General features: G+C 36.8%; 1 protein-coding gene across 2 annotated transcripts in view; it reads right to left on the reverse strand.

Annotated features, from left to right (window-relative positions):
• Positions 1 to 1398: 1398 nt before the first annotated feature.
• Positions 1399 to 17576, reverse strand: part of TLE1 (transducin like enhancer of split 1) — a 60994-nt gene continuing 44816 nt past the window's right edge. For both annotated transcript variants that reach the window (XM_026051994.1, XM_026051993.1), the window contains exons 11-18: positions 17091 to 17281; positions 15613 to 15689; positions 8085 to 8334; positions 6065 to 6312; positions 4117 to 4264; positions 3618 to 3768; positions 3107 to 3183; positions 1399 to 2948 (exon numbers count right to left, since the gene is read on the reverse strand). In XM_026051994.1, the coding sequence (XP_025907779.1) occupies positions 2841 to 2948; positions 3107 to 3183; positions 3618 to 3768; positions 4117 to 4264; positions 6065 to 6312; positions 8085 to 8334; positions 15613 to 15689; positions 17091 to 17281 (1250 nt within the window). In that variant the 3' untranslated portion in view covers positions 1399 to 2840. The remainder of the gene's footprint in view (positions 2949 to 3106; positions 3184 to 3617; positions 3769 to 4116; positions 4265 to 6064; positions 6313 to 8084; positions 8335 to 15612; positions 15690 to 17090; positions 17282 to 17576) is intronic.

Raw genomic sequence — 17576 nt, forward strand, 5'->3', positions numbered from 1 at the left:
CAGAACCTTGAGTGAGAAGGAGGTCGGGAAAGTAATTTACTGATTCCAACTAAGAAATAGATATGTCTGATTAAATTTATTCAGAGGCATAAACAATGTCCAGTTCCATAGCTGCTCAGGCTCGATGCACAATCTAAAAGCTAATGAGTTTTCCATCCTATAAAATAGGATGCATACAAGAGGGAAAGACAAAGATATTTCATGATTTTTCTTGACACGATCATACTGACCCTGTTGATCAGTAAGAATTTGGCCTTACCTATTAATAGCCACCATGGTGTATTTTACTGTGGAATTACTATATGCACACATACTTTTTTGAAAGCTGTATTATATAACTATGTGTCTTTTTTCCTTATATTCCTTCAACATCAAATGAGAAAACCGAAAGAACACCCATAAAGTAAAAGCTAACATGAGTGCAGTCTGGAGCAAACCCAGATGTTTCAAACTACATCAAATGCTTCTCTTGGACTTTGCTACTGTTGTTAACCAAAGTCTGTTATCATTGGCAATACAGTCAGATGTCTGGCATATCCTTCAATATGAAAACAGGGACAGTCTAAAAATAAAGAAATCTAGTGTATACATTTTTAAAATTTTCTTTCAAAATGGTATACTACTTTACAGTATTTCAGTGTAACAAATACAATTATTTCTTCTGAAAACCAGATGGTTCTGCTTTTTGCTTCAATATTTGTGGAAGAAACATGCCCACATACCACGTTGGTATGTCATTTTCATACAGATGCACACTCAGGATGCAGCAACAAAGTTTTAGATACATATGAATAGACATTAAATGTAGAAGTCTATCAAACTAGATCATCCGGAATGGTTAACATTCTACATTCCAAATGTAAAGTTATATATACTTATAGGCTACTACAGTTCTATCTAGAGTGCTATAAGATAGTTTCAGTAGAATAAATACTCATGTAAACTGAAAAAATAAAGCCTTTCAGACTGAAAAAGAAGGAGAAAATTTGTCCCTAACTGGGAAACTGCTATAGCAAGTCAGTGAATGTGTTGATCACATTGGCTTCTAACTGGTTACATGTCTTTGAAAGACCAAAGATGTAGCTCACTGTCAAAAAGTAAGGGAAATGAGAGAGCAGCTCTTTTAAGTCTTAACCTGTCTGCCAGTTTGTGTAATCTGAACTCCAAGATTTCCTTCCGTGCAGCTGTACTCTCCACTAGCAACAAAAATGCTAGTTCAGCTGTGGAATCCAGAAAATGTATGGCCTCCACTAGGATAATAGCTAAACTTGTCTAGTACACTGTGGTAGAACTCATTAATTGGAAAAAAAAAGAAACAACAACAAAAAACATAACTAGAATAAATGCACATATTCTATCCCCATCCACTCCTCTTAAATACATCAAAAAATTATTTGCAGGCTTTGTGGTTTTGCCTGCTAACTGGCTGTTTAGTATAGCTTCTCCGTGATGTCCCACACTGGTGCCATAGAAAAAGGGACATAACACTGCCTGCCTACATGGAGACACTAAGTACAATTAAATTAATCAATTTATAGAGTGTTAAAAAGCAAAAAAAAAATCCTTTGTCAATATTCTCACAAGAAATTAACAATCAAGTTTAATGTAGTTTAGGTTAATTCATTTCTGAATGAATTCTGAATGAAAACAGTCACGCAAGTACTTAACATTGCTTAAATGATCCTCTGTAAAACGCACACTGTTAGTGATTTAGCTAAATTTACTTGAGTAACTATGTGTAGACAAGGCATTAGAAAGGAAATGGTCTTTAACTACTGATTAGCCTTTCTAAAACACGAAGGATACAAGTTATCTAGCCTTGTTTAATCATAGGAATCTTCTGTTAATAAAACCTCTGATGTACTTRGTTGAAATGCAGTCCTGCATGAATTCTATTCAATGTGTGTGAATCTGTGTGTGCAATCACCTCTTCTTTTTGAGAGATGAGCAAATGAATTATGATTAAGCACATATATTACTATATCTACCAATGAAAATATATACTGGACAGAGTAAACTTATAAACTGCACAACTTTATGAAATGTTCAATTTTTATATGTACACTAAAATTAGTACAAAATTGCCTTTTAAGTTTTCTGCAGCACAAGACAATATCTACTGGATTTTATACCCTAATATATCAATTGACTACTTTGAAGTACAATAAGGAAGTCTAGGAAGAGCTATAAAGAATAAGACACCATTTTCAAACTATACATAGTGTTTGCTTTTGCTTATAAAAAGGTAATTTTTTTATCCCCAAAGGTTTTTAAATAGATCACTTAATAAGCAGGGAGTGGTRGGGGAGGGAAAGACTGGTTGTTGATACTAAAGCCTTTACCGTAATAAACTAAATATATTTACAATTTATACAAATGTTTGACCTTCAACAAAATACAAAAACATATCACAAGATGCAAAACCAGGAAACAAGTTAATCTGAGACACCACTGCTCTACACAAGACAGAATGCAAATTGAACTGCAAGGAACAGAATGTAATCCCACAAATTCAGGCAATGAGAAAGATTTGCATGAGGTCACAAAGAAAAAGAAAAATAAAAGGCTCCATCATTCTTCAGCAGACTCAGTTTTTAAAAACTACATCAAAACCTAGGCTACATCTGTCCTTCTCGCCTTTGTGGTCTGTTTGGTCCACGTAGCCAAGATTTAGTTGCTGGATGTTGCCTTCTATTTTTGAATAATCGGAGTAGTTTCATGGAAAGGTCTGTATCCCCAATTTTTCGCTCCTTTTTAAAAGGCAAAACCTTTCTACTTCTACAATTAAGAGCAATTTTGGCCCAGTTCAACTTTTAAAAGTTATATCCCCATTAAATTTTTCAGTAGATTACTTCATAGACTGTAGCTTTTTTGTCTCCAGAGCCAGTGACTATGTATTTATCATCCACAGAGATGTCACAGCTAAGTACTGATGAAGATTCTTTGGACTAGAAGAAAAATAGAAATAAATGACATCATTAAAAAAAAAAAATGTTTGTTAACCTCACCATTGCATCCCATTTTAGGCAACCACACAGATGAAAAGATGATACCACTTCTTCTACTCTCAATCTAGATATTTCTTAAAAAGCATTATCAACCTTACCTGGAAGATACTGGCTCCATAAGGAGTTCTCCATGCATTGAGCAGGTTATCTTTCCCAGTACTCACAAACCATTTACCTAGAATATGAAACACAGGAAAACATATGAAGTAGATACYTGGCATATGTGGAGTTTTCAACACACTGTGAAACCTATTAGTTTGCTAATAACCACTCTACAAAGCATTTGCCACTAATGAACAGAGTGTTCTTGCTTACAGTCAAAGTGGGTATCTGCTGCTGCTGCATTCTGTTATACACTAAAGTATCCCCACACTCACTAAATGAAAAAARCTTTTTGGATAGCACTCAACCCTCACAGCAGCCTTAAAATAATCAGATTTTTTTGTAGATAAGCATTTCATATTCACAAAGCAGAGAGATATTTATTTGTAAAAAAATAAGCATATATAAAAAAGTTTGATTATCAAATAATTGATGGTAATCTAATAATTAACTAGGAAAGCAGAAATTAAAGGACTGATTTCCAGGCTTATTTTTGGGATCACTTACCACAGTAAGCAAACTTGAGTGACAACACACAGCTCTCATGAAGGTGCAGTTGATACTTGTCTGGTTTATTTACATGCAGTACTTCTACATTACTGCTCTCCATTCCCACAGCTAGCCATTCACCAGTAGGACAATAACCAAGGGAAAATATCTGTGAAAATCAAATAATGTTAATTTGTTTTTCTTACAATGGTTAAATGAATTGAGAGAGGTAAAGAGAGAAGAACTAGACACAATTTACATAGTTCAATAGCAAGACTGATGTTCAGAATTCAAATGATTAAAAAAACTGTTTTTACTTATTAACTTATGAATAGGTARGGAAAGAACACAGTGTCACTGAGGCTGTCATATTGCTCCAGAAAATAAATATAATRAAGTTCAAAAATATTGTGTTGTTCACAGCCAAAACAAACAGAAGAAGCAGTTTCCCAGTTGTACTGTGCTCAGTTCTCAACTAGCAAACATTTTTTTTCTTTTCCCTTCAAAATGTAGTTACCTGGGATGTGAAGTCATGCTGCTGTAGCTGTCTCCCCTCTCTCAAGTCCCAAGATCTGACAGTGTTGTCCAAACCTCCTGTCCAGAGCTTGGTACCATCATTAGAAATGTCAATACAGCTGGCTCCATCTGTGTGGCCCTGGAATTGCCTGATAAAACAAACCAGATTGAATAATGATTTCCTGCCAGAGCTCAAGGTAAACACTGTTGTAGTGTTAGTTTTGGACTCTCTCTCTCTSTGTCATCTCTTCTGTGACTGCTGACGGGGAAAAATCAGCCCTTCCCTCTGACTAGGTATGAAATATAACCGCATTACAAAAACATGTTCCAGGTGCTGGAAGTGAATTGCAGCACACCTAGCTAGACAAACTCAAACATTTCCTATCAAAAAAAGCTTGTAAGAACCCTGAAGCATGCTCCTTATACTTGAAAGTATTGGTGAACAACTCAAATTAATACAAGTCCTCAGGGAAAAAAATCCTCCAATTTCAAAAACAGGTTCTGGATTTTTCTTTAGATGTAAGTCAAGATGATAAATAGCTAACAGGAGAAGGGATTCAGATAGTTAAGAGCCAGCACTACTGGGTCAGGAAAGTTGTATTCTCTTTGGCAAGAGATGAGCAAAATAACCAAACACTGCATTTTTTTTTTAAATCGTCTCATTAGGAATTCCCTGCTTTCAGGAATGGAAAGGTCAACTCAAGTTTTCCTTAATCCTTTGTCAGAATACTTCTGAGGCTCCTGCATTTTTCTACAGCCTAGCTGTAGGAAAGTCCTATGCCTCAATGTCAAAGGTAGAGAGAAGGGGGAAAAGGATAACTAGCTTGGGAATGAAGTGTATGAATCACCAACAGCTGCCACAGAAAGGTCATATGGAATGTTTCATTTTGTAGTAGTATTCTGAAAATTCCACATTATCAGTTACAAATATCAGCAAGCAAGTGGTGGGAATGCTTACATCAAACACGTGGAAGAGTAAAAGGTAATTTGTACTATTCATTGAAGACTGTCAGGCAGATAAAAAAGAAATCACATTTACCAAGACTAAGCACAAATTTGACAAATTGAAGATATTGCGTATGAAAAATCCTATTCATGAATGTAAAAATTTATCAGAAAATTAAATTTGTACACACATATGAATCTCACTACATAAATTTAGGGCAATTGATATACAAGAAATCCAACTGAAGCACAGCAGGCAAAGTAGTCTATGTATTTGAAGCTTTAAAAAAAAAAAAAATAAAAAAAAATAAAGCCCTTCGCCATTTAGGACTTCCATTCTCAAATTATTCTAAATAATCACAACTTTGGTAAGTATAAACCAGAATTTACCTTTCAGGTACASTGCATCTTGTAGAACTCTCACTCATAATACTATAGTGAATACTGCCCTGTCAGACACTTCAATCTTATATTCAGGTATTTGTTAATCAAAGGTTTAGCCAAAGAGATTTCAAAAGTAACCTTAATGCTAGACATCGATCACACTCTCTGCAACCCATTCTGTAACACTTAAAAGACTGAATTCCCTGCACAAAAAACTGAAATATGTTTCCCATGAATAATAAAACATCAGTCCCTTATGTTTTCCTGAGGAACGGGAAGAATCTGCGCTTTCATTTACTTTTGTGGAACTCTATCACTAAACAAGTATTGAAAACTTTCTTACTGGAGAAGGCCAAAGATGGGACAAAAAAAGAAACCTCAGTTTCCTACCAACTCCTAMACTGATTTCAAGAGATTACAGAACAGTCCTTTATGTCCTGGAAGACAGACTAGACTGAAGCTAATACAGCTCTCTGCTACCCAACTCAGGTTCAAACTGCATTCTTTGGATAAGAAATACTATTTACTTTGCTGACATGAACCATTATACAGGGAGATAAATATTTATCTAGCTGTCCAAAGAGTAACTTTTATTATTCTTTATACAAGTAATGACTCACCTGACTAATGTCTGATTGTGCAGATCCCACACTGCTATGTTCCCATCACTGCAGCAGGAAAAGCACACCTTGGAGTCAGGGCTTATAGCCAGAGCATAGCAGGCAGGGGCTGAAGATGTCAGTTCTGCTTTTATGCGAGGAGTTGGTGCTGCCAGGTCCCATATGGATAAGGTGCTGGCTTCGCCACCAACTATGAGGGTGCATCCATCAGGCAGCAATTTACAAGAGCGGATGTAGTTATCTCTGTTCTGTACAACACAAATCACCTCTGTTAATACATGCCTGCCAGTACTGACCACTTGTGTAACTCTGATTTTTTAAATAGTAAACTATTTTTTAAATAGAAAARAAAAATTAAACAGTAGACTACTTTTCCAATACCAAAGTACAGAAAAGAAACTAGCAGACCCCGTGAGGTTTCAAGAGGTTGTCTCATCACCAACCAGACTGCAGCTGCAGAAATTAAGCTACAGGTTTATATTGCCACAGCCTGCTCTGTTTTGAACATGAGGAAAGGCAATGCCTCCTCGTCGTTACTGAAGACAGAGCCAAAGTAGACTTACATTTGTGCATGTGCACTCCTTCAGTCAGTATCACCTATACCACAGGGATATTTCCAAGAAAGCAAATGATCTCTCAATTTGGCATTAAGAAACCACTTACGAAAAACAGTGCAGCTCTCATGCTTTTGAGGTTTTGGAGCTTTTCTTTAAATGCTATTTTACATTCAGAATTAAGTAGAAATATTGGGGTTTTTTTAAATTTTGATCTTAACTAGGATTTTTATGAACCTTTATTGTTGAGCATGTTGAGCACTTTATTGCTGTCAAGGTCTTCACATTTGTCATACAATTGCTGAATTAGAGGTACTATAGGGATTTAAAGGTGGAAAAAAGATCCAGCCTTCACTCACTGCAGACTTGACTTCCTAAGTGTATGGATGTCAATTTCTATATAAAAGCTGCCAAATTAATATGGAAGAGTTCTTTGGAAGACAGAAGAACAAGTTCTATAACTCAAAACAAAAAAATAAGCTGTGTGGTAGAAATGCTGCTGAGTAACTGACAGCCACAAAGCTTCATGGCTTAAATGAAAGCAGCTAAGACTACTGCATCCAGAGAAGTGCATCTGCCACTAAACAGAACACATATTCAGCCATGCTTTTACTACTAGACAGCTGACCCAGGTACAGCTGCAAAAAAAGAGCAAAGACTTAGAAAACACATTTATTTTGATTAATACTAATTAATACCAATATTATTTCATTCAAAATAGATATTGCTGGACTTTTACGATATTAAGTCCTATCAATTAACATTTCACATATTGGCCTCATTCTAGTTCTAGTTCCAGAAGAACCTTTTACTGAGAATCAGTGCATAAGAACTCTCAGTTGATTAGCCTCCTCCTCCATTCTGTTTGCTAACCAACAGAGGTGAAAGCAAACAAGCAAAATGCATAATGTTCAGAAGAACAATGAAAACGTTGGACTTGAAGATCTTGAAGGTCTTTTCCAATCATAATAATTCTATGATTCTATGATTCTAAAACTTAAAGTGATCTTAATACTCGATATATTATTTCATTATATAATTGCTATTTCCTTAAAAAGGACATTACTAGCGCATTCTAAAAACCTTTGAATGTTTTGTGCAGTTTAGCTTGGCTATATTTCTTTTAAGCTTATACAGTAGAAAAAACATGACTAAAGAGTCAAAAACATAACCACTATACACAACACACAAACACAGACACACACACACACACTCAGGTACACTGTTTGCTCAGAAGTCCCATCCAATTTATAATTTGACCCTTAATGACAATATTTATCCCTAAACAAATCAGTATTATTTCACTGTAACACCACCTGTTCAGTAAAGAGAAAAAAACCTGACAGTTAAAGCAGGAAACAGAACTGCCTGCTATTTCCTTGAACAAAATCCAGACAAGGACAGCTATTTCCTTATTGAGTCTCCAAGGAGAAGTTACCCTTGTGCACAAGTTCCTGTTCACTTACCAGGCAGTCCAGCTGGGAGACAGGGCTCTTGTTGCCAGGCTGGCTGATATCCCAGACTTTGACGCATCCCTTCCCACCCGTGTACACGTGTCTCGTGGGGTTGCTGATAGTAACTGCACACACAACTTCCCCATGGTTCAGGGTGTTGATCTGACGGGCATGGCGAGGGATTCCTGGACCGATGAGGGCRTCAGGAGGGAAAGGTACAGGCTGCATCTGACCATCTGCAGTAACGTGAAAGGAGTATGCTCTTTTGGGGGGAAGCAAAGAAGAGAGAGGAAAAGAACAAAAACATCAACCAGTTAGACTGCTGAAATGCTGAAAGAATACAGTACTTTGCAATTGCTTCATCAATCTTTTTTCACACACAAAAAATCAAAGCTACATTGCCAAGCAGTGCAGGCTCAACCTTAAACAGCCACTGCATTTGCAGACTTCTTCCATGGAACTTGCACACACTGGCCACCAGCAGAACTAGCTCCCGTGCAGTCAAAATTAAACTTCCACTCGATCTGTTTCTACACTTCTTTATTACCAGCTTTAGCTATGCACACATGTATCTCCTGTTCCTGAGTTTGGAATTAGCACTTTAAACAAACGTGTAGAATGCGTGCACACACATCCACGCACACATATACCCCTTTCATCAGAAGACTGATACCATCTTCTCTTAATTATAGTTTTCTGAATAAGGATTTTGGAAAAGCCGAAGGGCTCTGTTTCCCAAGTATTTTTAGCACCTGTGTGACATCTCTTATTTGTGATTTTAAGTATGTAAACCGTGGGTTAAGGAGATGAATAAAATCTAAATAAAATAACAACATAAACCGAGCTCTATTCAAGGACTAGGGCACAAACAGCAGCTAATGAAAGCTTCAGGTTTAGGGATTTTAAATAATTAAAATAATACGGCAAAAGCCTTGCTGTTTCTTACAATGGCAAATTTATTTATTACTTTTTAGTGCATACCTAGTTCACATTTTTAGATAATCCYGTTATTTTTGCAGCACTCTTCAAAAGCCCAAAGTGGATATACTTGGCAAGATGTGAATTCTTCTGCCACTAAGCTACCTCTTCCCTAGTGGTACTTTCATTTTTTTAACATATTCTTTTGTTCAGAATTCTTTTTTTTTTTTTTTCTCAAGTGCACCTTCCCCAGAAATCTTAAGTCGCTGTTACTCAAGTCAAAATCTAGCATAGCATCAATCTCCTCTGGACCCAACAGTACATGGTTCCACTTCACTCTGTTCTGAATGAGTATTTTTCAAGTATTTGTACATTTTGGGAGAACAGAATGAGCACAGGTCCCCAGCCTGTAGCAGACATCATAATGTACACCTGGGGTCCTTTCCCACTGAATACACTCAGAAGCAGAGCTGAACTGAACACGTTCCTTTAAAAATGACTTAGAAGAAAGCAGAGAGGGCTTATTCTACTGTTCTTTCATATGGAAGAAAACAGTTGCTCCACGCAATATCACTGTTCTTTCAGCAGAGAAGGAGAAAAAGGCTGGGGATGAAAAGTCACTGCTATTAACCATGGTGAAGAAAGGAAGAGTGCTTGCACATGCAATTCCCAAACATCATTTCTGTTTCATAGTGGGACATGCAGACTGAAAACATGCTCAGAGAGCATTCAGAATGGAGGATGAGCAAGCGTGAAGAATGACAAATAAAAGAAAAAGGAAATGCAAGAAAGGAAGCAAAAAACTCACTCCCTCACTACCATACAATCTGCACAGAATATCAAATGTATTTCTTGCCATTGGACCTTTTCCTTTCTTTAGGAAAAAGAATTATAGCCATGATAAAAGCTATACTAGAAATCTGTACCATTTTTGTGAAGAAGGGTGGAGATAAAACTGTCTCAAAGCAGTTATTCATTAAATAGGTGAGACAAAGGATAGGAGAGGRGGCAGAAGAAGAGGGGCAATGAGACTGCTCAAGGCTGAATAACCRTGGTCCAGTTGCAGAATCCACCTACTAAGTCACTGCACGCAAGAGGCTGGAAAGCATCACCCAATCCTAGACTCCAGATCAAAGTCAGCTGCAGAATATTTGCTAGCAATAACAGTATACAGAACCACACAACTTTGAAGTCTGACCATGTCTTTAATTACTGGCAGATGAAAAAAAAATTAAGCAAAGATTGAGCAATTTTCCCCATCATGATAGATAATTCACCTGCACCTTTTTTTTAAATAACATGTTACAGATTGTTATACCTTAAAGGTACCTTTCAATTCACAGTATTTTAAGGAATGTGGTGTTTTGAAATGCTTCTCTGCATATACAAATGTAGTTTCTCTGTTCTTAGTTGGAATGGGAGGAAGAAATTAAGGTATTTTTCAGGTGCTTCATGTATATGTGTCATTATGACAATTTTTCTGATCTCTAATGACAGTAATTCAACGCAATGTATTTTAAATGTGTATTAGTTCACAGTGTTAAAAATGTCCTAYTCAAAGTGTCGTTATATGTATCACTTCTGTTTGCTTGGAGGTAAGTGGCATGGTAGACTAACACAAACACTGTTAACATGTACAACTTCTGTTGACTGGCATCTTTTTCTTTGAAAAATCCTGTATTATTTGCCACTGCTTAGACAGCTTCCATTTTTAGAAGAATGCAGTACTTGTGGCAGACCACAAGCAAGCATTTGCAGCTCCATCACTCTCTGTCACTCTAGGCTACCCCTCCACCAAGTCACCATACCGGACTGTCTAGCCCTCAGCTTCTGAGGAGAACCATATTTCCAGAATCATACTTAAGTATATTAAGGTGCACATATGAATGGCTGAGAAATGACTCATTTTTTAATCCACTAAAGACATTCACAGGCTCAAAGCCTTCACACTGATGCATATATTTTTGGTTGCGCAGTGCTGAAGAGGTCAATATTTAGTGAAATTTTTAAAGTTCTTGGGTTCTCTGGAGCCTATCTTGAAGATTTCTCATCTGTCACCCTTGACCTCACAGCCATCTTCTTCCTCAAATTGCTGTGCACATTTTAATTCCTTACAACCACAAAGGTCTTTCATATTTTAGAAGGACAGACATTATGCCAAAAAATGTTTTTTTTTGTCCAGAGTATGCTGTCAGCGGGAGATGACCATAATTTTCTGCCCTTGGTGAAATGGTTTCTATCACGTTAACATAGTCCCTAGTCCACAGATAACACAGCAAACACAGAATCCTTATGCAATGCAATTATAAGCTAATATGAAAAGCACTAAGTATAACCCACTGACTATATTTTGTAACTAATTTTATACATTGAAAATATTTAAATTATGTCTAAGAACTATATCTTAAGCACAAAGGATAAACAAGTTCAGACCAGAACAAAGTAAGTACAAGACAAATATAAAAGTCTCTTATTTGGGGGGGATTCTGAGAAATATATTCTCTGTACATTGTCTCCTCTACATCCCTTCTGAAAAAAGACAGGCTTTATGATCCATTTCTGTTTGGCAGTATCGCATCCAAACTTGTTTTTTTTYCTTCTGTATTACAAAAGCACTAAAAAGTGGCAAAGTTAAAAATATGGGATAAAGTCTAAAACACGGTAATTTGAAAAAACTACCTGCCTTTTAGCTCTCCTGAGCATTCAGACTGATGCAATATATGTAGCTATTAAAAATACCATATGATCAAAACAAATAAATAAAATCCCAGCTTCCATTTCATCCCTTCAATTCAACAAAATTCCTATACTAGCACAGAAATACCCAAACGGCAAAATACAAAAGCAGATGCATCCTTTTGTTGACATATGCATTTTACTTTCAGGTGTTCTTTGTATACCAGTTCATTTTTAGTTACAGTTTTCACAACAAACATTGGAGACCTTTGAATATCTGAGTAGGCTGTTTTACAACATTGGACAGAATGTTAACAGTTAGTGAACAGGATACTCACATAGCACTAATAAATCCAGGTAACTTCACAAATAGTATGAAGATCATTCTATACCCACACAAGGAGTATTAGGGACTGTAGTTCATATCATAGAGAAATCCACAAGAACATTACTCTAGCATCTATATAAAAGCAACAACTAAATAATTTCTTCCCTAGAAAGGCTATGCACAGAAACAAAAAAACAGCACCACACCAAGAATTTGTAGTTCAGTGCACAGCTAAAGGTTCAGTTAAAAAAAAAAAAAAAAGGACAGAATGCAAAACTCTGACACTCCATGGACACATCCAAAAATAGTACTGATTTCAAAGACAAAAGAATTACTGACTACTAAAAGATTCGGTGATGGCTCAAGGCAATTTGGAGAAGAAAAAAACAGAAAAGTGAATGGGAAGCAAATAATGCACAGGCAGCAAGCAATTGTGGAATAAAATATTAAAACACATTTTACTTATGTTTATACAGACATATATTGTCTGCCCAACAAAGTTACTCCTGAACAACAGAGGAAAGTGTAAGATTACACAGTGTCTTCGAAATAGAGATGTCCATGGCTCAAAATACAAACCCAAGCATGACAATCAAGGGTGAAAAAGAGAAATTGATAATCAAGAAGAGATTAATCAAACAGCTATAGGCAGTAACAGCAACTGAAGACAGAAAACAAGGTTGTATATAACAAAGGTTTCAAAGTAATACCAAAATTCCAGAGAGTCTCAAAGAAAATGCTTACAAAAATACCAAGGTTAGCTCATTTGTATAAGCAAGAAACTGGTTAAGACACTTCAGCTTTTTAAATTGCTTCATGATTGACCAACTCTCTCTGTATAACTAACAAGGTTAGACTCCAAAGAGAGCAAAGTTGTTAGAATCACACTTCGACATATAGAACAGTGGTGATGAAGGCATTTAGTCTAGTTCCAGGCAAGACAAGTGAAAGGCAAGCTTTTCAGACAGAATTCCCATGACAAGGAGGAATATACAAGCAAAAATAGGCCCAAGAGACTATTATTTTTTCTAGCAATCTAGTCATTTATAGAGATCTTAGGGCACATGGGGTTAAAGAAAACTCTACATGCTCTCAGAAATACCATTCCTTCTGAAACAGAGGATCTTAAGGTCTTGGAAAGAATCCTGAGTGAGAAAAAAAAAAAAAAAAACAACCTGCAGCTATCAGAAGGCACATACTGCTGGGCGTTCAACAGTTTAACCCAAAAGTTTCTCTTTGTACCATCTGTAGTAAGACTCAAACCAAAATTCCAAATTTCAATAACAACCTACTCAATGCAGCAAATTAACCGGTCTTTAGGATAATACTAATTTGGAAGTGAAGTAAGAATTCCCCTTTAGTCTTCCTGACCTTAACAGACATAAACTGTACATCTACTATAGGAGACTTTATGTAAGAGACCCTTAAAATGATGCTGCAGGTAGTATATATCATCCAGGCAACTGTAATCAAACATAACTAAAATAAAGGCACTTCCAAATTTGCCTACAAAGAAAGTAACAGTGCAGCATCTGGCATTTTAGGTTTCTCTCACAGGTAAAGCATGCAAGGAAGTGGCTTCAAAAGGAAAAAGTCTGAGTCACTCCAGGTATTGTGACTATGAATTAGTGAACACATCAAATTGAGTAGAGAAATACTAAAATAAATTATCTAAAAAAGCAGTATGGAAACAGACTACATAAACAAAACAGACTGAATTAGATACGAGGTATCAGAATACAAAATATAATCATATACGAGGTATCAGAATACAAAATATAACCATAAAAATGCACTGCTATTTTGCCGAATAGTTCAACAGCTAGAACCTAGCTTCCTTCTTCAGTGGAGTTCTGACTGAGCAAAAAGATGTTTTGCTTTTAAAATACCTTATTGTTGGGATTACTAATGAAATAAGAAGTATTGTATGTTTGAGAATACACTATTTTTAAAGTGGATACTTTGGGGATACTTTGGTCTCCAAAAATATTTTATACAAGGGCTTCCAAACCAAGAAAGTGCTTGGCTCTTAATAARGAGAACCTGTATTCAGGACAATGCATGTTCCTTAGTGTACTAAATTTAAACATAACACCCTCTGATACCTAACACTAACTCACAGACCCTTCACTTCAGTAACCCCATCAATATATCGCCAGCTTTTAAGTAAATTCAGGCTTAACAGGTTTCTCACATTGCCAACAGAGAGCTAAGTCTGCTCTCAGAATCATCGTGGATAACGACGACAACACATTTAGGATGGCTTTCCCCACGTAAGAAGCCTGCTGTTGCCTTAGTACCATGCAAAAAGAGTAGGAGAAAAACACATGCTTTACGGTCTGTAACCTGAGGTACACTTTTCAATATGCTGGAATGACTGACATCTTCACTAGGTACCATGGAAGGTCAAAAAACAGATACACTGAAATCTGTGTTGTGTATAACTTTCACCAGAATAAGTGCTTCATAGAAACTTTCACAGTATCCTAAAAATAAGTTTTTGAATTCTTCTGAAACTGCAAAAGGAGAAGTGAAACCAAAGCCTTACAAAGTTTGGCACAAAAGACAGTACGTAGCAGGAAAACTGGGGAGCACAAAATGGGTTTTAATATGGAGGAAAATCTGTACTCCTGCTACTTCTCGTTGAAAGAAAACACTGGATGTCAAGCACAAAGATTCTGTTCTGCTATAATGCTCTCTGCCTTTCCCTTTCTATGGAAATGTTCCGTTTAGACTTATGTAGGAGCATTATCCAGAAGAGATTGTGTGTTCATATACATATATGAATATACATACACACACACACACACACACACACATATATGTGCATCTTTGTGACTTTTCTATGTATGGGAATACTTGATTTCAGTCTACCATAGGCCAAATTATGGAAAATCTCAACATATGCTGTTTTGGTGCAAGTATTTTAACACCAGTAAGCCTTAGTGTCACAGATTTTATTCAAGCACTCTTTCAGCAACAGTTAAAGCCTTTCAATAAAAAGAAACTGTTGTAGAAGTCATCTCCATCTATGCACCACCCACTGCACAACTGTTTCCCATCCTTTTCCTTTCCAGATGCATAATTCCACAATGTTTTTAAGTGCTTACTCCGTTATGTAGGGTGTGCATGAGCTGCCAAACTAACTGCTTCAGATACCACTGTCATCAACAGTTTCAGACTCTCACSCCTGCTAAAACAGCTGCCAGACAAGAGTTTGTGAATTTGCATTACACATTTATGCTCACTCTAGTACGAATTTTAGTTTCAACCTTTAGTTCAATCTGTTCTATCTTACCCATTTTTTCCACTGTCTACTAGCTTACAATTCCCTTAGCTTCTTCTAGAAAGGAAGATRTTTAAAAGAATACCCACGCTCAAAGGTGCATATATATCATCAACATCTTGTCTTTAGAAACAAGCAAACACACACCTGTTTCAGAAGAGAACAGCTACCACTTGAGAATTCACATGCTACATTCCTTATCAGAAGTCTAATGCAATCTCCCGGGAACAACTGAGGCACTACTCCCTTTGGAATTCTTGTTCACTGACACAAGATAACTTCATGCTCTCTAAATGTGGCAGACATTAACAGAAGTGYTAAGAGTTACTTACGGTTTTCCCCCAGGAATGCCTGCTAGATTTGGAGGGATTCCAGGTACTCTCATGTGAGGAGGAGGATCAAACCCAACCTGACAATGAAAAATCAATTAATTTCACACTTGCAATTTCTCAATTAACAATTCCCTCTTCCACACCCCCCAAATGCTATATATTTAAACAAAAAGAAAAAATTAACTGCAGAATTGAAGGGCATAGGGAGCAGCGGGACAATTAAAAACAAAAGTTACTTCTGATAAAAGTATTCATATCCAAGTAGAAAAGCAGTAATCTTGATCAAGTATATACAGCACACTATAAAGAAAGTATAACGCAAAGATCTTTGAGCTAACACCAAGTTAGCCCTTCCTCTGGAGGTCATGTTGTGTTGGYGTGTGGCCAGATCAATGCTCTTTAGATTGTGACAACCAGCACTTGCACATGCGGACATGCACAGCGCTCCAAGGCAGTTTAAGACCCCAGCTATAATCTCTGTTTTATACAGTACTGCACTGTGTGGGCACATCAGTTAACAGATCTCTCACTGACCTAAACTGCAGACACACACAAACTCATCTACAGCTTAAACATATTACATAACTCCTTTCACAAGCTGCAGTCCCATTAAACTTGTATTCTGAATAAATATGTATGTCAAATAATCCAAAGACTACTCATATTTTACTTCTGGTAGAGTATACTTGAATTATATTCTTGCTTTACATGTAACATATTCTATTTATTATGTCCACTTTTTCAAATAAAAAATATGTTTTCCAGGTTGTAAAAAGCAGCTTTACCCTACAATAATGAGGAGGATGACAGTTTCTTGCAGATTTTCAAGTAGGTAAGTCTGTGCATACATAAARCTGCCTTCAAGCTCATATATTTGCAGAATCGGACCCTTAGGCTATAGTAACGACTACTGTGTTTCATCTATTTATTATAACCGCAGCAGCAACAAGGACTACTCTTAACACATCTTATCACAGAACTTCAAGACATGTACACACCAACTCCCCAGACTGATTTCAATTAAAAGAAAAAAAAAAAAACAACAAAAAACACACAACTAGATAAAAAGACTTCTATGTGCTTCAAGAATTATTTAGGAGATTTGTAGAGCTCACAAATTTGATTCAGTAACAGAAAAACAGATGTCCAGTGCACCAATGAAGTGCTTTGTAGCTACCAACACTACCTTTTCATTTAAAGCATAAATAAATAGTTTGGCATTTACTAATGATCCAAGGCACTGATGAAGGTTAAGAAAAAAAAGAGACATACATCAATACACTCAACACACTGAGTTTCTCTGTTTTCAAGATACAAGTTTGTTTCTCCAGGCATGCAGCAAAGTGAAAAGCACAGTGAAGCAGTGACGCCTTTGGTGTTGCTATAACTTGGGAATCTGACAATGTTAAATGAAGCATGGAGTTCTTTTCAGCGAACCACAACCAAGAGCTGAGATTGCAAGCAACGTATGGCCTTACCATAGGAGATCTTCCATAAGCAACCACAGCAGCTGCAGCTGCAGCAGCACTCATCTGAGGGGACATATTGTGCAGACTGGCATAGGCTGCCCCTGGACTGGTTAGCTCTCCATTCATGCCAGCATGAGGTACCATTCCAAACGGAGCAGGGTATGGTCCGGGTACCGCCAAAGGTGTCCGCAAACCTGCGGCTGCACAAGAATGAAGTGACTGTATTTTAATTTCCCGGCACACAGAGAGGAAAGTGATCTTTTTCTCTACAGTACCTGACCTTCCCTTCCTCTACACACTGCCAAGAAATATTTCCTATTTCACCACAACCACCTCTTATTACTCGCTGTAAATAGGGCCGACTGAAGTCTGAACTTGCTGATTACCTCTAACAATCTCTACTAGCATTGTCTATTTCCATCTCGGTAATATTTCCCTGTTTACATTAATCGCTCCTTTGCCAAATTAAGCAGTAAAGCTGACAGACATAGTTTA

The sequence above is a fragment of the Nothoprocta perdicaria genome, unplaced genomic scaffold (genome assembly GCF_003342845.1).
Source record: "Nothoprocta perdicaria isolate Ctin4 unplaced genomic scaffold, notPer1 scaffold_82, whole genome shotgun sequence".
NCBI classification, from domain to species: domain Eukaryota; kingdom Metazoa; phylum Chordata; class Aves; order Tinamiformes; family Tinamidae; genus Nothoprocta; species Nothoprocta perdicaria.